At 38.1% G+C, this 23,916-nt stretch overlaps 1 protein-coding gene across 1 annotated transcript; it reads right to left on the reverse strand.

The window, feature by feature from the left end:
• Nucleotides 1-437: 437 nt before the first annotated feature.
• On the reverse strand, nucleotides 438-23,515 carry KDSR (3-ketodihydrosphingosine reductase). The gene is made up of 10 exons (XM_005149936.3): nucleotides 23,230-23,515; nucleotides 17,579-17,668; nucleotides 16,413-16,469; nucleotides 12,203-12,268; nucleotides 11,965-12,060; nucleotides 10,691-10,882; nucleotides 8,811-8,894; nucleotides 6,053-6,136; nucleotides 4,123-4,224; nucleotides 438-3,779 (listed from the first exon to the last, which is right to left on the reverse strand). Exons 1-10 carry the CDS (start codon nucleotides 23,335-23,337, stop codon nucleotides 3,660-3,662), a joined length of 999 nt encoding a protein of 332 aa, XP_005149993.1. The 5' UTR covers nucleotides 23,338-23,515; the 3' UTR covers nucleotides 438-3,659.
• Between the last annotated feature and the right edge of the window lie 401 nt (nucleotides 23,516-23,916).

Consider the following 23,916-nt stretch of genomic DNA (forward strand, 5'->3'; position numbering starts at 1 on the left):
AGGAAGAATGAGCATCGCTTGGCTCACCAGGATCCACAAGCACATGCAGAGAGCACAATCACTAGTTACATCAGGCAGCACCCCTGCAATAATGGCAGATTTTGTGAATTTAATCCCACTTTTATCATGGTTTGATGACACAGGGTGTGCTGGCAAAATTCAGTTGAACTCCTTATGTGTTTCATCTGCTGTACACCTCTGTCCTGAACTGCTAAAATGAAGGGATATATTGCCCCCTCTGCTGTCCCACAAAATTAAGAAGATCCTGCTGAACTAATCCCAGATTTAGATTCAACCCCCCCCCCCCCAAAAACAAAAAAACAAACCAAAACCAAAAACTGAGCCCAAAACAAAACCAACTAAAAAACTGCACCAAACCCTGCAAATTAATTTATCTGTCACTCTTCAACCCCTCAAAGAACTTAGAAGTTACAGGCTTTGTTGATTCTCCATTTATTTCGAGAAATATAAAATATGAAAACTAGTTTACAGTTCTGGCACAAAAATGATGAAGCAATAAGCACAAAGTTTCTTTTTACAAATAATGCTATATATTTTTACGATTTAAAAGTGCCTAGAGTTCTTCACAGCAAATAAAGTTTATTTACCTATATCTTTATTTCTTAGTAAAATATTAGATCTATTCAAATTGCACAAGAACACCTTGGTGAAATAAACTATATGAAAAGATACAATGAATCTGTATTTTAAAGCAGACAGTCATTAGAAACTACATGGAATGGAAAAGACTGTCAAAAAGCCTAAAGTGAATCTAAGAGATTGACCAAGAAAACAACAGACAAGACAGTGACTGATATGGCACAAGTGATTAAATTACTGCCAATATGACAAAAAGTAATAAAGCCTATTTGAAGTTCTTCACGGATCTAATACATTGCTAAGACATTTCAATTCAGAGGTTTCGTAACATTTAAACTGGCAAAATAGTTTTTCAGCTGCTAAACATTTTTCCACAAGGTGACAAGGCATCTCCTTCACTTAATATTGGACCTTAAAATGAGTATATTGATAAAGAATGTGCATAAGAAAACAAAATTTACACCAAAGGCTGTTGTTGACAATTCACTATGTTTTGACAATAAAACAGTTGAAAAGTTTATCAGTTAAAATTAACTGCATTAACTTGCAACAGCAGAAAATAGAGCATTTTAGAAGATGATTCTTCACTTATTCCTTCAAAAACTTGCCTTGTTCCAATCTGCACAGTTGCTGAGGAGTTCAACCTACAGTTTTATTGTCAATACAACCACTTACACTATGCAAGATGTGAGCTGAAGTGTCTACACATCAGTGCCATAATTTTCACACAGAATTCTTATTCCTCCTTCACAGAGACTTGAGTTGAAATTTTATCAGTCATGACTGGGAGGACTCTCTGGTCAAGAAACAGTGACTAGTGATATCCAACCTGAAATATTTTAAAGAGACCCAGCTGCCATAGTGTCTCGTGTGTGCTCTGACATTCTGGATTATATTTCTTAAATGCAAACTCTTTAACACTCCAAGCTGAAGATCCAAAAATTCAAGTATCCAAAGTCTTACTGGTTGTAAGTCCTGACCTTCCAGCTTGCGTTGCTGTCAAGTAATTTACATAAACATTTCTTTCAAATTACAGCACAACTGATTTACCCATCTTAGTATCTCCTGCAGGTGGCAAAGAATATTTGATTTTCATCAAAATAAGAATTAACACAATTAATAGGGTCCAGATAGCATTGGTCTGTTGCTTTAAGAAACACGGCAATGTTGACAATGGATGTGTGATAAATGCTCCATTATGTCATTCACATTAAGCAGCACAGGAAACATATGCACACTAGATTTCTTTGTATTGAAGCCCAGCTGTTTAAAAATGCAGGAATATGCCCTATTCTCAGAACTAGTATAACACAGGCATCCACAGCTTCACGTGTCTTAACAAAATCAAGAGGCAGGACCTAAAACACCGACTTTGTGATGAATTCAACAATGCCTCAACTAAAGTCTAACCACTTAAAATGAGAGTGCCAATGTGACCCTCCCCCAAAAATATGTTTGTAAACCAGATATTAAAGCAAGTTTGGTCTATGTGAAGAAAAATTGAAAAGTGATCAACCAAATTCAAAGACAGAAAATAAACAGCCACAATAAATTACATATTAAAGGTTTTCCAGTTAACCAACTATTATTTTTCATCTCAGCTTGAGTAACTCTTCTGAAGAAGATGTAGAGAGTATCTTAACAAAAGCAAACATTTTTTCCCATTTGGTTGTTAAATACTACTTTCAAGTAAAATTTATGAGTAATTTTAGATTCAGAGTACTGACTGAAAATGAAAAATATGACATTGAAAGCACAGCAGTGCTAACAAATACAAAATATGCAGCTTTTGAAAGAAAAGCAGCTCACAAGGCACTTGCTACAGTGGTCCATTAAATAAACAGTATATATAGTGCACCCTTAAAACATTGTTATGCATCAAGTTTTTTCAGTGTTAAGATTTATCAGCAACAACCACGGGGTTCTGTGTATTCTGAAGCAGTTACTGAGCAGCCTTGTTTCATATACTGTAAATGAAACAAACCAGAACTGAGGCATAGAAGGAGAGTATTTTAAATGATTTCTTGCCATGCAAAAGTTTTTCTGTGTAATGACAAAATGAATGTGGAATGCCGTTCTGATACACAGCCCTCCCCCTCCACCCCAAAGCTACATTCCTGCTACTGGAAGAGCCTGGCATTTTAATTACAATTGAATCTATCATCAACTACTAGTTTGGCTCATCATTTGCAGCTTTGAAAAATAATGTGCATAACAGTAGCACTACGCTACTTTCCTTTCCAGAGCAAAAACTGGTAGATAGGAAAGTACAGATAAGTATCTGTAAAAATTGTACATTATTTCAATGGCTTAAAATGCTTAAAGTCATAATCAACACACTTGATACTGGTTTGATTTTTTTTTTGTTCACAACATACACCAAAGGCCAGAATAGTTACAGACCCGACCACATCTCCTAGCATTTCTCTGTGGGAATGGGTTCTTCATCTCCCTTTAGAAAGTATGCATATATTAAACCATACTTTTTAATTACTCCCAGACTGAGAAAGCTTGGATCATACAAATGGTTCTGCCATTTTAAGGTTTCCACAGTTGCATGTTGACTAGAATAAGGAAAGCTGTCATTGACAGAAGGACCTGTAGACTGGCCAAAGGAAAAGTTAACATTCTAAATTAAAAACAGTCCCAGAACGTTAGCAAAACGTACCAACTTGCTCAGGGGACTTCAATTTAACTTCAGCCCAGTCTGTCATGGTACTTATTTTGTCCATTAGCACAAAGTGAGAAAACTTAAGCATCTGTCCAGAATTACCGCACACAGTACGTTCTGAAATTCTACTCTGCAGAATCACAAGTTTCCCAGATTCTCTCCATCTCAGATCACCCCCAAAAAATAATCTAATCCTCATTCACACTTTTGCATAGTTTGGCATTTTCTGGAGTTGTACTTCTGTTTTCTTTCATAGCTTTTGAGGGGACTCATCTGTCACATACGCAATTACTTCCAGTCTAAATCCTTCAGGAGAAAAACTGAGTCCCACTTAAGCAGCAAGCTGTCCAGGGCTGTTTGACATTCTTCTTTCAATTCAAAGTAAAGATTACTCAGTTTTATCTGCACTTTCAGATTTTTCCCTTTGCATCATGCAGCGACGCACTATGCTGTCAAAACTTCCTAGGTAAAATAAGCCAACGATGCGAAAAATGCCCATGCAAACAACCTAGAAACAGAGAGAAACATCTTTCAATTCATTTAAAATCCTGGATTACAGCATATTATTTATTCATGAAATAAAAAAGTTCCAGGGAACAACATCATATAATCTCCAGAACACAAACTCATGAAAACCATCATAACTATGTTACTTCAGGACTGAGTAGCAGGTAGCAATCTTAGCTTTCCCAACAACTTCCTGCTTCCACTTGAAAATACTACTTCAGTTTTCTAAATCCAAGTCTCTGTGGTATTAGCAGCCATTTGATGAAAAAAAATGATCAATGCTCGCGAATTAAAGCATTTTAAACTATAAGAAATTACGACTACAGGGCCTTCCCAAATCTTACCTGCTGAAGACCTTCAGTAATAGAAGTGACTGGTGACATTCCACTTGTCAATATAGATAACATGTAACCATCTGATCCAACTGAGCTGTTAAAGTTCCCTTGCTGGATGGAATGAAAACAGCAATTAGGAAAAAAATAATTTACCCAGTTGTAGCAAATCGTGATTTGCCATATTTCAACAGTTATTCTTTATGAATACAGCTGACTGATGTCACTAATAACAAATATTTTTATGTAAAAAACTATTAACACAATTAATATTAAAAATATTTTGTGCTATACGACAACATTCCAAAAGGCATTCACTTGAAAATGGCCAAGGAAGCTAACATCTCTTTAGAGAGAGGTGTGCTACATTACTGCAGATTTCTTTACAAGATAGAAAGGCACTAAATTTCTTCTTGAAGCATGCTTACTGATTGAGGAAACGCACAACAGACTCTCTGGTGGCAAATGCACTTCAGAGCCAGAATTACACCCTAACTCTGTCACGTCACCAGATCACCAATCACTACAGTAACTGTAGAATTAATCAATGCCTGCCTTTTGTTCACTGTCACATGAAATTTGGCGGGGGGGGGGGGGGGCATTTCAGATGCTAGGTAACAGGTCCTCCATCTATGTCAAGGATTTTTACCTTGCCCTCCTCAAAACCATGAGATACACAGCCTCCTAAGCAATTCAGCTGGCAGAAGATGGAAGACAGACACCAAGTTGTTTGGTTGGCTGGGTTTTGACTACTCATAAGGAAAATTGCAGCTCTGCCAGGCCTCTCCCCTTTTTTTTCCAAGGAGACTTTATGCTGGAAAACAGACTTTCTGAAACACTGCAGGACTAAATCTATGGAATGCGGAACTGAAAGTAGGTGGTAGTGCTCCTGAATCAGGGTTAGGAGTGAATCTATGCTAGAGATCTGGTTATTTCCCAACACACAACCAAGAGGACCATCAGCTTCTACAGTACAGACTTCTCCACTGATAGCTTGAGTACATAAAGACCATGCCTGAACTAACATTTCACTCAAAGTGCTGGAAAGCATGGTGTAGAAATACTAAATCCTTAAGATTAGAGAGGAGATTAGTTTTCCTTAAGCACCAAAGCAGAATGCTATGAAAGGTAGTGCTTGCTTTTAAAACTCATCCCCTAAAAACAGACATAATTTTGTTCTTGTGCTGTATTTGTGAAAATATTGTAAAATCTTCACAACTGAACACCTGCTGTAAATATAAATCATGCTGAAGATCAAGAGTATTTTGAACTGCAAAGTAATTACAGATTTTAGGCTTAAATCTTGGTGCTTTAGGAACATGAAATTTCATGTTTGTTTCCATTCCATGGTATTTAATAAGCATACGGGCATTCCATAGGACAAAACATTAAAAAAGAAAGCCTCAGAAAGACAATACACTTTTAACCTCTAAGAGCAGCATTTTATATATTTTAATCATCCATAAATCATATACTTAATACATTAAAAACCAAAAAGGCTAGACTGCCTTCATTTTTGTAAAATTATTTTTATATGAACTCATCTTCAAGGAAAGTAAGATAATTCAACAAGCTTTTGAGGTTAGACAAATGGTATTTCATGCATAAAAACTAATAGAGTTTAGTGCTCTAAAGTCAGTCATAATCTGCCTTTGAGACATTGCATCATACTGATGCATCATTTTGTTCTGTCTGATGTACAACTTCAGACACTTTTTAGTTCCAAGAGATTGTATAAAGGAATTTGTGGGCACATAGCAAAAGAATAAAAAAAGTATACTTCCTATTCAAACTAACTGAAGAGTATAGTTTTGTGTAAAGTGATTCTGCATTTAGCTTAGCAATTGTCTCACAGCCTTGACCAAGTATTACGTACAATCCTTGCCTCTCCTGTGAGAGACTTTAAAAAGATAATTTTACTTTAAAAAGATAATTTACTTACTATGGCATCTTTGACGATAACTCTGGCGACTTGTTCTGCTTGACAAACAGATGAAGTTTCAGAAATCAGCTTTGTCTCTAAGGGCTTTAGTAAAAAAACACCAGTGTAAGTTTGACTAACAACATACGAGACCGAAAAATATGAAGGTCAAATTTTGGTTTTGAATCTTTTATCATGGAGGACATCACTGTTACCAAGTGGTATCATACTGTCACCTAAACATTCACTTAATTATTACCTTCATAGGTTTTAGCCTATTTTTATGGAGGGAAATGCAAACTTCTTCTTGTAGTAGTAGTACTTTTTTTTAATAGCTCATTACTAATAAAATACAAAAAAGTGCTTCCCCCCAAGTATTTTATTTTCAGTAGAATAAATCAAAATGCTTAAACTATGTCTCCTCAGCACTTGGTATTAGTTAATTTATGGTTCTTGCCAGAAATTAAGATAGGCCTGAAATATTTTGAGATACTAGAAAACAATTTATTTCATTTATTTTATTTTTTTTTTAATTTCTCAAACTCCACACACTGGTAACCACAAAATCCATCATCACATTTTATTTCTTCATGTTTTAGAGCACTTATGCTACTTTGCCTCGCTAGAAAAAAGCAATTAGGGCAAACAATTTTAGCAAACACATTTTGTTTGGGTTTTTTTTCCACAAAAACAAACAAAAAACCCAAAACCAAACAAACAAAAAATTAAACTCCCCCCAAATAAAAAACAACAACAAACCACAAACAAGCAACAAAGTCTGGTCTGTTACAAAAACAAACAGCAAAAACTTGTTTTCAAGCATTTAGAAGCATGCTTGTCTTCAGGTCCTTTTAACAAACCAAACAACGGTGCAGCTAACTGCACAGCAGCTATGCTCAGCATGTTGAGATACATGGTTCTGTTGATGAATTAAAAACCAGCACCAAGTTAGGGAGAAAGGAGTACTTGGTCAACACAAGTTGACTTGTAATGGCTAATTCTGTTACATTTAGTAACAAAATTTAATTAATCCATTCAAGCCTAGTCAAATGCTGTGACTAGTTTAACCCTGAGATCAATACTTAAATAAAAAAAACACTCCTAGGGAAGAGCTGAGCAACTACTGGTTCCTCTGTCATTATCAACCCAAATTACTACAGAAATTAAATTTCACAGAAACCCTATTTCCAAATACCTGTACAATTACAAACTCTGATTTCACACACCAGGCTTGCCCAAAACTTTTTTTTTTCCAGTGTGTGTATTTTAAGAGGGAGCAGAGAGGAATATCAGTGTTTTTGCCAGCAGAAATCACAAACACTTTTCACACACTTTCCTACAGTGATATGGCTTACACCATCAGATCTTCATTTCATAACCCCTATGTACCTCTGAGCTTACTGGCCAGTATCAAACACAGGAAAACTGTACTCCAGTTCCTAACATCTTCCCAGTTCCTTTTACTATATTCAGAGTACAGTGAAAAATAGTCCTAAAGAGATGCTAACCCCAGAAATGTTGCAAACTAAGTAGTGTCAACTAAATGCAACAATAATGGACAAGCATCTGAATTGTCAGAGCAAGGCAGTACTGCATAGATTTAAGATACACTGTAACAACAGGAGCAAGTCACCTGAAGACTTCACCTATGCTAAAACATAGGAAAGTCTTTGATTGAAATACAATATCTTTTTGACTAATGAGATAAATCTCACTGAATCTCTTGTAAAGAAACATCTTGGATGAACAGTGCATTTTGCTGGTGATTATGTATTTTCCTGAAATAGGCTATTACAAAGGAAAACAAAAACCCAGAGAATATGCAGGCTATACAAGTATTTGCAGATGTCTGATTCTGGCACATTTTGTTCCATAATACAGAATACCTGTATCAAGAATGATGAAGTAAGAGTGTTACACCATCCCTACTGACTCCTACACAAAGAGCATAAGACAAAATGGGATTCAACCCCAATCTCATATTATACATGAAGAGACATCTTGAAAAGACTGATCTCCTTAAAATCAGGTTTCTGGTTCACAGTATGCAAATAAAAAAATAAGACATTTTTCTCTGGTTACCTGATACTTCAGTCTCAAAAGGAGGCCTGAATGTAATTTTTGGAATTGTGGGTCATGTGTAGGGACATGTCACATGATGAGAAGCAACTAAATTTGCTAAAGTCAAAACTTTAAAGGTAAGCCCAATGGAAAAGGCCTTACTGCTGACACTCTTCTGGAAAGTGATGTCATTTGCATTACAAACACAAAAAGTTCACTTCCTACTTTAATGCTAGTCAACAGTCACTACTGAATTGTGTCATTACATATATTCATAAAGCATGGACAGTTTGTAGACTTTACTGAAGGAACTGAGGTTTATTTTGATCCATCACATCTACCAGAACTGCATATTATAAAAGACACAACATAGGGAAATTATTTTTGGCTTGTTAGCTATGATATCCAAACAAGTAGTGATTTCACAGTTTGCCATTCCACAACAATTTCATTGTGTACAGAAAGATTTTGCAGTGATTCAGCTATTAAAAGTAGGTAGTTCTTCCCTTTAAAGCCAGAACAACATGCAATATTATCCTACAAGGTATTTAACTCTGAGTAGTTAAGCTGATAAAATTTAAGTCTTCAAAAGTACTTCTTAAAATGTCAATATGCACTGATTTCAAAAGTACTATGAAAGTAAATGAAATCTGAAATGCATTACTTACTACAAAGTGAAGCTTTAAAAACATTATAGTATTACTGAAGGACAATTTACCTTTGTTTTACTTTCTTCTGCAAAGCCAGGTGTGTCAGTATCTGGAGGATAGGCCACCGTTACATAGATATTATAAGGTTTTACCTGCATGTTACAAAGTAAATGTTATTTTAGTACTTACAGCCTTTACATGTCCCTCAACTTCATTAATTTCTCTTGCACAGAAATACAGCAAGCATGAATTTAGATTGCTTCTAGGGTTATGTATTCAGCACTTGCAAGACTCAGCTTTGACAAACATGCAAAACAGCAAAGATTTTAAAAGATGGTTGTTTTGTTTAATAAAAATACTTCAGTGCTTTGCAGTTGATGTAAATCATTTGGCGAACCTGAGTGGTTTTTAAGGCATTTAGGAGGAATATGAAAGTAGTTTAGTTCTATGATTATACCAATTTCAATTTTAAAATGAGACTAAATCTTTGCCAAAACCAATACCCAACATTTATAACCACAAGGCCAAAAAGGCTTTCACTGAGGCTTATTAGCATGCTTTTTTGCTGTTGTCGATGTCAAGGTATTCTCACTGCTGGCTGGATGAGGGCAAACCAACAAAAATGTAAAAGGAAAATTTGGTATCTTTAGGATGTATACTCAAGTCACAAGGCTTTTCAACCCATGGTATAAACTTTCAAGGGCTCAAAGTTTAAGGATGCAGAAGGAAAAAAAATGCAGAAAATTAGAGGAAAAATGTAAGGTCTCATGTCAAGGATTACATTTAGTTATGTATTTGTACATATGTGTCACAGAATTACATCACTTACTGCGCTACTATTCAGAAACTGCAACAATGCAAATCTGTATTCCAATACAAATAAAGAAGCTTTTATATTCAGAGAGCTAAGATAAAGCAAAACATTGTACAGAGCTAAGTATTTTTATTTATATCATGAAACATTCTATATTGAAAGCACTTACTGAAATACCACATCACAGGTCCATAAACACACTAATTTTAGTTTTGTCCAAGTCAGTTTTCACAAGAAAATATCTGTCACCAGTCTGAAGGACCCTGCAGTCACGTTGTTCTATTTGGCAGGCCAGCAGTGATTAGAGGCAGTTTCACCCCACATTCAGGATCAAGGAATATAGCTAGATTGAACAGAACAGGGTAACAACAGGGACTATGCAAGGGTCTAGAACCAAACACCAGCACTTAATATGTGAACAATTTAACAACCAAAAAAAATATATATCTTCATAACAGAAGAGTAAGGGAAGTAATTTTCAAATTAATTTTACCTGTCTTACTACAATGTACTTACCAACCTTCTTCCACTGAATAATGAAAACAGTGTTTGGCTGGTTTTCAGTCTTGACTTAAGCATAAGTTTAGATTAAGCTCACACACACCAAAACTGAGAAGGGTGAACCACTGTCAATACTGTTAGGTTTTGGTTTGGTTTTTTTTGGTGGACAACCCACAAATTCTAGCTTGCAAGTTCTGTTGTTGCATAGGGTCCACATACCACTTACCGTGGCCTCATAAACAAGCTGGGAAACATTGGCCTGCCCCTCATGAATCCATGGAATCTTCAGCATCATTCTGCACTTAAGAGCCTTGAAAAAGACCTTTACTCAAAAGATTTAAAAACCAAGTCCTTTCAGTTAAAAGATTAAAAAAAATGCCTGTACATGTGGTCACCTTCAATTCTAGGAATGGATTCAATCTATTCCCTGTTATGCAACTGAAATCAGCTTTGCTTCTGCAACCCCATGCAGAGCAATAGGACTGTACTGCTGCCAAAAAAAGGGGCAAAATAGCAGACAGACAGAACTGCACAAGACAAAGAAACCTATTTAGATGAAAACATGTTGTGCTGCTAGTTGAAAGAAAAATAAATTGTTTACAATCTAAAATACTGAAATTATTTCACACGTACCTCCATTTGCAGGGCTTCAGCCAACCCTCGAAGAGCAAACTTTGTTGGAGAATAAGCTGTATAACCAAAGAGGCCCAATTGTCCAGCCTGAGATGATACAAACACAATCCTCCCCATTCTTCGTTCCTTCATGGTAGCAATTACTGCTCGACTCGGGTAAACGCTACCCAGATAATTGACTGCCATTAATCTCTGTACAAACGATATTAATATGGTATTTGAGCCACAGATTCAGAATTCTTCAGCTGTTTGGTATTATTTATCAAAACGCCTTATTTCAGTTGGCTTTAATAATGAGGTTCTCTAAATTTGTTGTTCTATCACCTACCAAAAGAAACTGTTTTATAGCTAAAAATCTTACTTCAAGCCAAAAGAAACCCAGTCTATCAACAAGTCTTAACAGCATTCAGGATACTGATAATACTCTGAACCATATGGCCTTCAAGGAAAAAAGAATATTTGAGGGAAAATCTAACCTAAACAATGTCCAGGAAACAATCCACTTACACATGATGTATGAAAAAATACTGAAATAAAAGTTTAAAGGGCTTTCCAAAACAAGAAAAATTCTATATATTAATGCATTTCAGAGATTTTAATCTTTGGCAGGATACGTGAAAGTATTTACTTTTCACTCTTAGAAGACCTAAACCATAATTGATAGCCTATACAAACAATAGAATGGATTATTCAAATTCATTGTAAAATTATGCCTATTTAATGTTTTCAGATTATTCAGCATTATTTGTAGATGACCCAGGGACTGAGGGCTGTGAGTATAAAGTAATCAACATACAGGGATATGAGGTGAGAGTTTTTTTGGTCTTCTAATCAGAGCAGCAGCTTTTTAATCTGCAAACAAATTGTGCATCTCAGAACTGAACACTGATAACAGCTAAATTTTTCTTAAACATGTTAAAAATATGTAATAAAAAAGAAGAATCTTCGTCAGAAAAAAAAAAGTGAGACCATATGAAATTCAGTGCCATTCACAGTACATTAAACTATAAAATACATGCCAGGCCTTGTGCCATCTTGAGGTTTGACACTCCCCTGGACGGAGAATTCACTGTTTTGCCTTACCACTGGACCAAATTAGAGAAATTAGAGGCAATCCTCACAGATCTAATTCTGGCAGCTACCACAGATCAAGCATGCCACTATTCTTAAAAAGCCTTCGAAGACATAGGAATGCAAGCTAATTGTTAGAATGGTTGAAAAAGAAATCATACAATATAAATACAATACAAAATAAAAAAAGCATGCTCACTCACTTCAAAACAATTCACTTCAATATCCTCAAATTTTCCTGTAACTGATGTTCCTGCACAGTTTACAAGCATGTCCACTGGTCCAAGCTTCTCCTGAGCCTGAAAGAGGGGAAAGAGGTTAAGATCTTTAGGAGGAAAATCTTTCCTTTAGTACTGTATCATTATAAGAAACTATTTCCATTAGAAATACATTACACAGAGATAAGCTTAAGACACATAAGCAAATCAGATACTTCCTCACCTGTTTTAGAACATTCTCCACCTGTTCATAGTCTTTAGATACATCAACAGAAATACAGAGTACAACCTGGAAAAAGAAAGTGAAAGAATATTTTAACACAGTAAGTCCAGTAACTGTTGACTCCAAGCCTTTCAAAATGAAACAAAACCCAATGACATATCTTTTCCAGACAAAAACAAAACAAAACCAAACAAACAAACAACCCAAAAAGTCTTTTTGACAGGACAGTTTATACTTCTCCCACACTGGAGAACACAATCCCTGCCCCCTCCAAGCTCCTCTCCCTCATACACACACATTCTAGTATAATAAATGTCACATTAAGAATATAAAAGCATTTCAGGATCTTCAAAGCAGCTACACATGCATAAGGTATCATTCCTAATTTACTGTATAAAAGCACACTACGACTTATTTACATAAAGCTTAGCAAAAACTATTTGAACCAAGGCAGACAAAATTTCATAGTGCTACATTTAACTTTCATCAGCATTAAGCACAAGTCAAACCATTTGTGTGCCCTAGTCTACCTTTAAGAACAAACGTTTTCTTCCACATCCTAGAAAGGCATGGCTGCAGAGTGTTACTCTGAAAACTACAGCATCAACACTGGGAAAAAAAAACCCAAAAACAAAAAACCCAAACCAAACAAAAAAAAACCAAACAAACTTTTCCAAAATTTATAAAGCAAGTGTTAAAAACCTCAACTTCAGTACTGGCAACGCACACTACCCATCTTTTTCATCATGTCTTTATTTTTGTAGCAGTAAACTTAGTTGCACACTGTTTAATTGGGACATGTCAAGGACAAAACTAAAATAAAATTGTGAGAAACTGACTAGTTGCAGTGTTATATTATGTAAAAAGTGAAATAATATGTATATATTTACTCCTTCTCTGGAAACCAGAGACTATGGGGTTTAGTTTGGAAGCTACAAAAGCCTGAAAATAAGCATTGGGCTGAGGAGCAGGGTGGGCCAGGCAGGACAGGACAGCAATACCCAAATGACTAAATCTTATTGCAGCTAAATTTTGTTGGGCCCTGTTCTTCTTAAAGTCACTGATTACTTTCAGCAAGATGATCTCAGAATCCATGTTCGGAAACACCTTCACATCAACTTCATCGAATCAGATAATGGTTAGAGTTGGAAGGGACCTTAAAGATCGAGTAGTTCCACCAGCCCTGCCATGGGCAGGGCCACCTTCCACTAGACCAGGCTGTTCAAGACCCTATCCAACTTGGCTTTGAATACTTCCAGCAACAGGGCAGCTACAACTTCTCTGGGCAACCTGTAACTTCTTCACACAACTTCTTCTGGCCAAAGGAAGCATTGCCTTTGGGTTACCACTTACAAACTGCAAGACGTAAATTCCAGCTTGGCCAGGTATTGACAAGCTATGCTTTCTGCTGAGCAATCAGCAGAGCTTCAGGAAAATTCATCATCTTCAAAAGAAAAGCAATATCAATAAAAGGAGGTACTCCTGTATTTTTAATCAGATTTCTATCCTTTCTGTCACTTCGGTCAATTCATTTAAACTTCATTTAAGTTTGAGGTGAAATAAAACAAAATCATCACCAGTTTGTAACAAGTATCACCATGACCACTTAGGTGGAACATGTGGACACATACACACCAAAAAAGCAGCTTACCACAGTATAACTAACTGCTTTGGCAGATAGTCATTTGTCAGTTCTGCCTCTGGTCAGACTGCAACACTTCTTAGCTACATAAACAGAATCTGCTTGCCATTCCTGCATTGCAGGTTGGCTATTCCTGCCTCCCAGCACTGTGTGTAACAGGACATCAGAGTAAGTTTGTGGTGTGAGTTATTGCATGGTATGCATGCATCTCACCTTAGGGCATTTATTCCATTTTAGAAACATTATCTTTTACAGAAGTTTAAGAACACAATCCCATTTTTGAATGGAAGTTACGTTGATTTATTATCTAGATATCGTCGCAAGATCAGTGAGGAGGGTTAAAAAATCACAGCTCTATATCAAAATTGGAGCAGTTGGTCAATATATCAGATCACACAGATTAGTTATTCACACTGTGAACACCACACTTAGGAACTATCCCAGCTTTTATTTACTACTATTACATTTTACAATTTACCTCTCTGCTTGTATTATTTTACATTCTTTCTTTTTTTACAGTACACGGATTACCTTCACTGCAAAGCACGTGCTACAGATCCATGCCTAAGACATGGAATATCTTGCCAGAAATAGTCTTATACCCGCAGCCATTTTCCGCAACTTTTGTTCCAAATATTGCATGGTGGTGGATCATTAATAAAGCTTTCACAACAGAAGATCAATTCAGCTCCCAGCAAAGTAACTATTTCATATTAGGAAAGGGATTAAAAAAAAAACATTGCAAAAATACCTAAAGGCGAGGATTTTGTTCCATTGCACACCTATACCCATAATGGCCACATTGTCAGTACTCTAAATAAATTGCATGAAAATGTCAAACACTAAAATGTATGTAGATGTCAGACCCCGGTTGTCAATGCAGCCTGGTTTCATGCATATATCTGAGCTGAACGGTGACAGCATATGCTCATGAAAAAGTAATCTTTCCTGAGGATCTCTGCCTCTTAGCTTGACATTTAGTAAACAACAGTCTCTGTGTGCATGATGTGGATCAGATATCTTTCTCTATGCTCTTTCAGCAATCCTTTTCTACAGCTTCTCTCACTTCTGCTATCCTTGCTTCCCAGTTTCTGATCTGCTGTACTAGTGTGAGCACTGCCTCAGACTCCTTGCTTTTTCCAGTTCTGTTCTTTGCATTTAGATCAGGCAGGTTCACCTGTGACCTTTTCTACAATCCAACAATAACTACAGAAGAGCCAGCCCACCTACCAGTCCCACTGCCTACGCTTACTTAAGCTGGCTACAAGTCTAAAGCTGCTCTTGCAAAAGCAGTCCTGCTTAGTTCACACTGCAGCTTGCTCAACCTTGAAGGTACTTTTTGGAGATTTTAAATGAACCTCTTAGGAACACGTACCAAGTAATACTCTTTTAAAAAGTTTGCATCTATCAAGCTTAGACAGATTTCAACAAGAACACCCTAACACAGTGTTTGGCAAGGGATTAACTTCAATGCTACATTTGGGAAACTGCTAGAGCAGCTATAAAAAAACAGGAGGATTTATTTATTTATTTTCGTAACTGGGCAAAACATAGCTTCTCCTCACCTCAAATGTCTCAGTTTTTCAAATAGCTGATCTGAGTAAGGCAGCATACACAGAAAAAGAACCAAAAAAATCAGCTTGGGCCATTTGACAAAAAAAAAAAAAGATGGAATCTTACATTATAAACTGAGGTACTACAAAAATTTATCACCTAGTACTAGCATTATTGCCTCCAAATATTTGGCTTTTTCCATTGCTGCTTTTCAACAAAACATGCAGCTTATCAATTCAAATCCCTTTCCACAGACACATAAATTGTTCATATTTGTAACCATGAAAGTAACAAAAAGGTTCTGGAACAAGAAGGGAGAAGTCAAATACATTAACAGTCTCAAAACTGTTTCACCTCTACCCTTGGTTATTAGTACTGAAAAAAAAATAATTTTAGCATGTCATCTTGAAGTCGCACATTTTAAATGTAGCAAGCTTACCTATTCTAAGCTAGTACCTCTGCAAGCTCTATTACAGTGCCTTTATGCATGAATGCACTACCTATTCACTAAGGCAGCTTCAGTGTTCAGAAGTTTCAGAACTTCACAAATTTAACTTGTGTATCTGTTACAATTCTTTGCCAGGAAAAACAATGTATGATGAAGTAAACTAAACCTGGAATCAAGTACCTTAACTTCTTTCCCAAGACAATTATTTTTTAATTGCAAAAAGCAAGAGATCTGGAGAAAAAAAAAAAATTGGTTCTTCCACTTCATCTTGAAGCATGCAAGCACTTAGTGAGTGACAGTAAATTGCAACTATCCACACAAACATACTACACCTACCACTAAAGACATCAATCTTTCTCTACGAAAATCAGACTAATGCACTAGACAGGCAATATCAAATACAGCAGAGCTCAGCATATCTCATGTAAGCATATTTTTCAATTCAAATACTGAGTCCTTGCTCGTGTTTGTCAAACAGCTTTGTTTTAAAGACAGGACTACTGAACTATGTTGTAGTAACGGAATTAAACAAAACACATAACACTCACTGTTAGCAGTGATCTTACCTGCTTGTCATTAACAGAATACTTTTCTATTTCCTTCTTTGTCTGCAGCAGCTTGTTCTGAAATGGACACAAGAACATTGCAGTTCTGAGAGCAGTATTAGTCTCTGGTATCTGAATAAGGCTTAGAAATAAACCCTAAGCCCCGAAGAGTTACCTGTAACTAGTTGTAACTCCTTAATTTTGTAATTTTACAGATTTATAAATATATTATGAATACACAAAATCAATAAAACTACCAGAACTCACTTTTCTGATTTTCACTTCTTCTAATGCCAGTAACAATGCCTATAACAGATATAATGCTTTTGTTTCATACAACTACACAGAACACCTAAGACTGTAAGTACTAATTCTTCATCTGTATTTCGGTTCTATTTTATATTCATGCAATATTATATAAACTATTCTGAAGTATAATCACTGTCACAGAATTATAATAGAAATAAACTAAAATTTGGTAAATTCAAACTGTCATACTCCTTTTTAAAAAAAATGTGTTCATTCTGGATGCATTCAAGAGTAAGCAAACTAAGTTCTCAAATTAAAGAAAATTATCGAAGACAGCTGGGACTCAGCCCCCCAAGTTAAGTGCTTTTGTTTCCTGAATAATCATGTTTTTCTCTACAAATAAAATAAAAAAAAATATGAAAATGGTCATTCCAACCAAAGTTAGAATACTTATTAGTAAAAAAAAAAACCCCAAACAAATACAAAACAACACTTTTTCTTCCAGCACTGTCTTGAACAGTTTTTCAGTAGTTAAAAGTATGATATAATGCTGATTAGACACCAAAATATTCAGTGAATTCTAAGAATTGTATTTAATCCCCAGTTGTCTCTTACTTCAAGGTAATTCTATGGTTTTAAAGAATATGGGAGTTTTCCTGCTTTTGTCCTCTGCCACAGATCTAGACAGTAAAATAATGAATACCATTAACAGAAGTGGTAACACTAGCAGAGTTTTAAGACAAGCTAATTCCATGTTGAGCTACACTCCTTAAAAAGGCAGCCACCTCTGCTATTCAAATGCATTAACTTGAAATGCTTAAGATCCCCTTAAAATATACACTGAAGAAAGTATGAATAATTATACATGCTAAAATTATTCTCCACCTGCATGGATTTTGTGAAGAGAGTTTAGCCAGTAAAAATAAACATACACTTACCTCATCCCTTGCAATCAGTGTTATGAAAGCACCTTGCTTGTAACATTCAATAGCAATACATTTTCCAATTCCGCTGGAGCCTCCAGTTACCTAAAAGTTATTTGGAAATGGCACTGTTAGTCCACTACCCTCTCACGTTCCCCCATATGGTGAGTCAAATCAAATCAAAATTCTAAAAAGATACTGAGATTAAAATATCATTCAATGAGGTGTGAGTACAGAAGATACACTAAAGCTAGCTTACTGATTGAGTATGAATGAAAAATAAGATCTGAGCAGATCAATGAGCATTTGCTTCTACCCTAAAACCAGTTTTACTTCAGTGGCATTTTTTGCTCATTTCTTACCTCAAGCACATTTAGACCTGCACCCACATGGGCTCTCTCACATGCTTTTGACTAAGTACTAAATGTTATTTTTAAAAGCAGAAGTAGTTACAAGTTTGAAATCACTATTCGTGTTAGTCATAATGATACAATTACATGCTGCCCCTCCATACCCAGTCACTGTAGAAATTATTTGCAAAATTAAGAATTACAGATTGTCTGCTTAAGATATCATGCCTGCTTAAGATACCACAATATAAACATAAACAGAAAATAGCTTCTTTCCTATTACAATAAAATAAAATCCATTAACTCAACACTTGGTCCTCTGTAGAGTATTTCTGAGTCCCCCAGTCTGGACTTCTAATAGTTCATACCATCCCACAATTCCAGTTTTGTGGGGATGCCAGCACCTAAACTTCCATTACCTTTTCTTCTTCCTCTAAACTGTAGCACTGAGTAAACCTCAACACAAACAGGAAATTAATAGTTTGTTTATAGAAAAATGCAGGGTGATGCATCACATGTTGCAGAAGGATACACTGCCAAATGTTACTAATATACAGGTTAAAGTCAACACCTCTCTCACTACTCTCAATAAACCTACTTACAAACCCCATGGGGAACAAGGTGTAGATGACAATCCTGACGCCTCTTTTTGAGTAAAATAAAAATGTCTGCCTGTCTGACACTGCTTTTACATGATTTGTTCATTTAAGTGCAGTCTCAGACTACATGTATGTTTGATCCTTACGTAAACACGGGTATCTTCCTTATATACCCAAATCTTTCTTTTAACAGCATATTAAGAGACTCTAATCAGCAAGATACTGGAAGAAAATGCCCAGAAGCACTTATTGTGAAAAAAATCTGTTGATGAGGTGAGTTCTGAAATACAGATTTCCTAATACACAGAAAAATATTTGGATTGCTCTGGAAATTACAATTTTTTTGTTCTTTATCACATCTCAAAATACTCTAAAATACTTCTCTAAAAGAAGGTAAAGTACCACCTCCATTTTAAGTATGAGAAAATTAAGGCATTGAGTTAATTAGTGTCAAAGCAAAGATCCTCAATCTCTTACAGACATGCCCTATCAAAAGCCTTGTGTTTGCTATTCATCTGCTAATGCCTCTGGTTTCAGAGATGCACTGTCCTTAAAATTCTTTCCACTCCTGGAGGCAGTAAAGTCAGAAGAGTCAGAAGTACATCCCCATGAGTCACTAAATTCTTTCATATGAATATTTTATCACTAACCTTCAAAAATAGTTTAGTGTAAATCAAATAATTCCAGCAAAGGTTTATAACATGGACCATGGCTTCTGACTGGCTTGTCTGAAGTCACAAATAAGCCAAGAATGGGTGAAGCACTCACAAAGATTAATTTCAACTCTTAAGGCTTTCTCTATTATTAGAGATAGCTACTTCCGATTAGCTTCACACTGCACAAATCTTTGAGGATGATTCCAAGACACATGTCTAGAAATGTGAAACCTGGTCTGTGGTGTTGTGAACCAAGGATGACTGCTTTCAAAGTAAATGATGTCAGTAAGAGTGAGAGTGTTAGGTTAATGATTTGGGACTTTGGCAGAACCCAATTTAATGTTTTATGATGGAAAGAAGTTAAACATTTTAAGGTATTTGCAAAATAGGCTGCAAGATTTCAGTACATCTCTGAAAAGATTAAAAGACTCAGTTTGATACATCCAGGCAGATCACAGTTCCACAGCACTCGTGAGCTACTTCTACTGAGTTTCAACAGTAGCATGTACACCAGCACATAAACTAATCAATGTGCACGGAATACTGCTCCAATTTCAATTTTAGGCATACAGCACTGAGAGACAACTGCTTACTAGCTGCACATACTGCTGAGTACCATGAACAGGTAAACTACACCAGGAGCTGTGCAGCAACTAGAGGAATTATTTGAAGGTGAAGGTACTTGCACCAAGCCTCTGGCTTCTCAAACAATGCTAATTTTATTTCAAAAAGACAAGGTCTGAAGTCAAGCAAAAAATGGAAAAAGGAAGTTTTTATTCATAGTCACACCCAAGAACACTGGATAGGGTTATATCAAAAGGCAATATCAATTAGCTGAGAACTTTAGCATTTAGATGGGAAGCAGTTACTGATACATGGGAGGTTAGCTTTCATGGTGAATGCTCCTGAAACAGCAAAAAAAATCTGTAACACTAATGAAAACTGCTTTGTGCTACAATGAAGTGAGCCTAAGCAAAGCCATGAAGCCTGTTAGGTATGTAACTTACTAATGTAGATTCTCAGAATTAAAAGACCACCACCCATCCGCTACGTTAAACAAGATATTACAGTTATCTCACCTTTGTGGCCAATAGTTCTACAGTGCTACTGCATTTCATTAGGTCCAGACATTAGAAAAATGGGATCAGTAGCAATTCAATTTCACTGTAACCCAGCCTCAGGAGTCAACAAAACTCATCTGGTCATAGGGAATTCAATTCACAGACTAATTTCTGAACAGGAAGGGAGAATTAAATCCGTTACTAATTCAAATGGTCAGAATGCAATACTACCAGCCCTTGAGCAGCATTATTGAGCTGTTTCTGTGTTTGAGAAGAACAGGTACCAAATTAGCTCTTCCAGAAAGGCTGGCTCCAACTTCTCTAGCTGTGATCCTTAATAACGTATCCTTAACTTTCCCCCCTGATAAATGCAAATGTTGGTGTGAGATATAGAGAATTGCTGTGTGCTTGAACTGAAACCCTGGTGAAAACTCTGGTGAAACGCCTCCTAGTTCTGCATTCAGCTCTGGGGCCCACAACACAAGAAGGACATGGACCTGCTCAAGTGAGTCCAGGAGGCCACGAAGATGATCAGGGAGGGGGCTGCAGCCCCTCTCCTGTGAAGGCAGACTGAAAGAGTTTGAGTTGTTCAGCCTGGAGAAAAGAAGGCTCTATGAGACCTTATAGCAGCCTTCCAGTACCTAAAGGGGGCCTACAAGAAATCTGGAGATTTTTTACAAGGGCATGTAGGGGTAAGACAAGAGGGAATGGCTTTAAACTGAAAGAGCGTACTTTCAGTTCCATCTTTAACTGAAAGAGGATTGATTTAGATCAGATATAGGGGATAAGTTCCCCACTGTGAGGGTGGTGAGGCTCTGGAACAAGCTGCTCAAAGAAGCTGTGGCTGCCCCGTCTCTGTCAGTGTTCAAGGCCAGGTTGGACAGGGCTTGGAGCAACCTGTCTAGAGGAAAGAGTCCCTGCCCATTGCAGGTGGTGGAATTAGATGATCTTTAAGTTTCCTTTAAAGCTGAACCACTCTATGATGATTAACAGATAAAAGAATGCTGACTTGAGTTGAAAATTCAATAACTGATATGTAATAGCCTCTGAAACTGGCCAATGACCTTCCTCCAGAAATGTAGCAGATACCTTTTCAAGATACTTTGAACAAATCCCAGAAGGAAGAGTTTCTACCCAAGACTGACTTTTTCTGCTTAAAAAGCCCACCAATATATTCTACTGTATCTTGAAAAATTGTATTTATTGTGCAAGGGTAATGACTGCACTGTTGAGAAGGGTTAACCAGCTAAATACACAATTTGCAGATCTTTATTCTTTATTGCAAGACTAGATTTAACTGAGGCCTAACAAAGATGGTACATTAACCTGAATCAAGTAATAAACTAAAAAGAATGTACATATGGAGAGCACAGATTTTGATATTTTTCTGTGAGAAGACTTCAAAGTCCTTAAATAGTGTTACGGACCTTACACCTGCTTCACCTTTGCTTTTACACAGTATTGAAGGGCTCCTCCTTAACAAGCTTTACATCTGTGGGAAGAGCCATAACCAGAGAACTTCAGTGCAAGCTCCGACACACCTCATACACTATATGATGCTGTAAAGCCAGTTGCAGCATCCAAGTAACACCTACTGCATAAAGCAATTTGGGAATACTGTTGCAACTTGGACAGGTCTAAATTATCCTGGGGACAGCTCCATTCTCCAAAGGGGAGCTCCAAAAATAACAATCAAAAAATCCCAACCAAACCAACAAACAAAAAAAAACCAACCCCATCACCACATACCAACAAAACAAGGCACCACACAGGGATCAAAAGAAAAACACCACAAACAACCTGTAAAAAAAAGCTATAAATTCACCTGCACCTAAAATGCCTACCTTATGGATCATCACAAACTCCCACTGTAATAAAGGACATCTGCAAGTGCTACTCCCCCCTTAAAAGCATATTTAATCAACAGTATACTACATCTTCTCTACAGAGAACGTACCTTAAGAATTTAACGAAAGTGTAATAAGCTGATTCTAGGACCCTGATTCATTCAACAGCTCTCATGTGTCCAAATCCACTGCTTTGTGATACATCAGAAAGCACATGGCAGGTATAGTTTCCTTTCCCTATTGCTCCCCAAGCTACAAACACATACAATTTCTAGTGGTGCCCTATCCATGAAATCTTTCAACCATATGTCTTTCTGAAGACTTCCTCCTAAAGCCTTACATCTACCATCTTGACTAGTCAAAATATTGCTCATAGACATCAGTATCTATGTGCTTAACGATGAAGAGATGCATGAATGTCATCTAACCACTTCCTTTGTATTAGTCTTTCCATTTCCTCACATTTGACTTGGTTTTTTAGACCAAGGAAACAACAGATTTTGCCTTTGTTTATAAGCACACACCCCACAGAAATACCGTGGGAAATGCTGTAAGAAAACAAAAACTCGAGATATCTGGTAACTTCGAGAGTACACAAGGGATGTCTCAAAAAGTAAACATGAAGACTAAAGACGGTTGGCATTTCTAGTGACTCAGAAGATAACCTCAAACCAACCGAGACAGACAGCGGTTGTCAGGTTCATCAGTACGGGTCATTTCCTTATCACCCGGGACCTGTGGCTCCCATGCTTTGGTAGCTCGGGGTGCAACAAGCAGCGGGGGCCCCCAGCACCGACACCCTCCCACCCCCCGCACGGGACTTCGCCACCACCATCCTACAGGGACTGACCGTCCGCTCGCTCCCCGAGAGCCCCCACCATTCCTATGAATGGCAGCCTTCCCTCCGCTCACCCTCCAGCGTATTCCCTAAAGCCGCCATACCCCCGCCGACAGTGAGGCACCCCTTCCCACAGAGCTGCGCGCCCACCTCAGAAGAAGCGGCCTCCCTCCTCCCCGCCAGCCCAACGGACAAAACGGCACGGAAGCCGCCACCCTCCCTCCCCCCGCCGCGGCGGGGAAGAGCACAGCCAACGGCCCGCTCCTTCAGTGCGGGGCGGAGAGGGACGGCGAGAGGGACCCGTGCCTCACTCACCACGACGTGAGCGCCGGGCAGCTTGAGAGGCTTGGGGCTGATGAGCGGCGACACCATGTACAGGAGGAGGACGAAGGCCACGATGAAAGCGGCCGCCAGGAACAGCATGGCTCGGGCAGAGCTCGCGGAAGGGCCGGCGTCAGCGGGGGGCCCGAGCCCCTCAGGCGGCGGTGGCGGCAGGTGCTGCGGTGAGGTGAACGCCAACGGCGGGGCGCTGCAGCAGCCGCCAGCCTGCGCCGCGGCAGAGGCGGGGGGAGAAGGGTGGAGGAAGACGAGAGAAGGCACTGCTACGGGGCAAGCGAGGCGGAGGAGGGCCCTGCCGCCGTTCCGCGACCTGATTGGCTGCTGAGGGCAGCGCTGGCCTGCGCACTCGGATTGGTCGGGTTGAGGCGAGGCACGGGAAGGTGCCCGTGGATTGGCAGAGGGGAAGGACCGGGCTCGGAGATTGGAGCCCGCGGGTGTTTGTGGGGGTCAGCATCGGAGGCAAAGGGCGGCTGGGAGGGGATGCCCCTGGCGGAGGCAGGAGGGGTCGGGCGCCCCCTGCCGGCTGAGCGGCAGCTCCCCCCTGCCGCCCCGCGGGGTCTTTGCTCGGGGCGGGCGGGTTTGAGGGGGGAGGCGGGGACCTTGTCCTGTCACGTGGGGGTGGAGGCCGCTTCCCGCCGAAGGGGAGGGGCGGGACCAAGCTAA

Source organism: Melopsittacus undulatus, chromosome 1 (assembly GCF_012275295.1).
Source record: "Melopsittacus undulatus isolate bMelUnd1 chromosome 1, bMelUnd1.mat.Z, whole genome shotgun sequence".
Classification (NCBI taxonomy): Eukaryota; Metazoa; Chordata; class Aves; order Psittaciformes; family Psittaculidae; genus Melopsittacus; species Melopsittacus undulatus.

Bases quoted from the DNA above. Each gene is read 5' to 3' on its own strand.
- KDSR (XM_005149936.3), bottom strand. From the start codon at position 23,337: ATGCTGTTCCTGGCGGCCGCTTTCATCGTGGCCTTCGTCCTCCTCCTG. The intron at 10,883-11,964 runs GTGAGTGAGCAT...TCGTTTGTACAG, and splicing joins TTGAAGTGAATTGTTTTGAA to AGATTAATGGCAGTCAATTA. The intron at 6,137-8,810 runs GTAAATTGTCCT...TTTTTACTAAAG, and splicing joins CAGAAGAAAGTAAAACAAAG to CCCTTAGAGACAAAGCTGAT.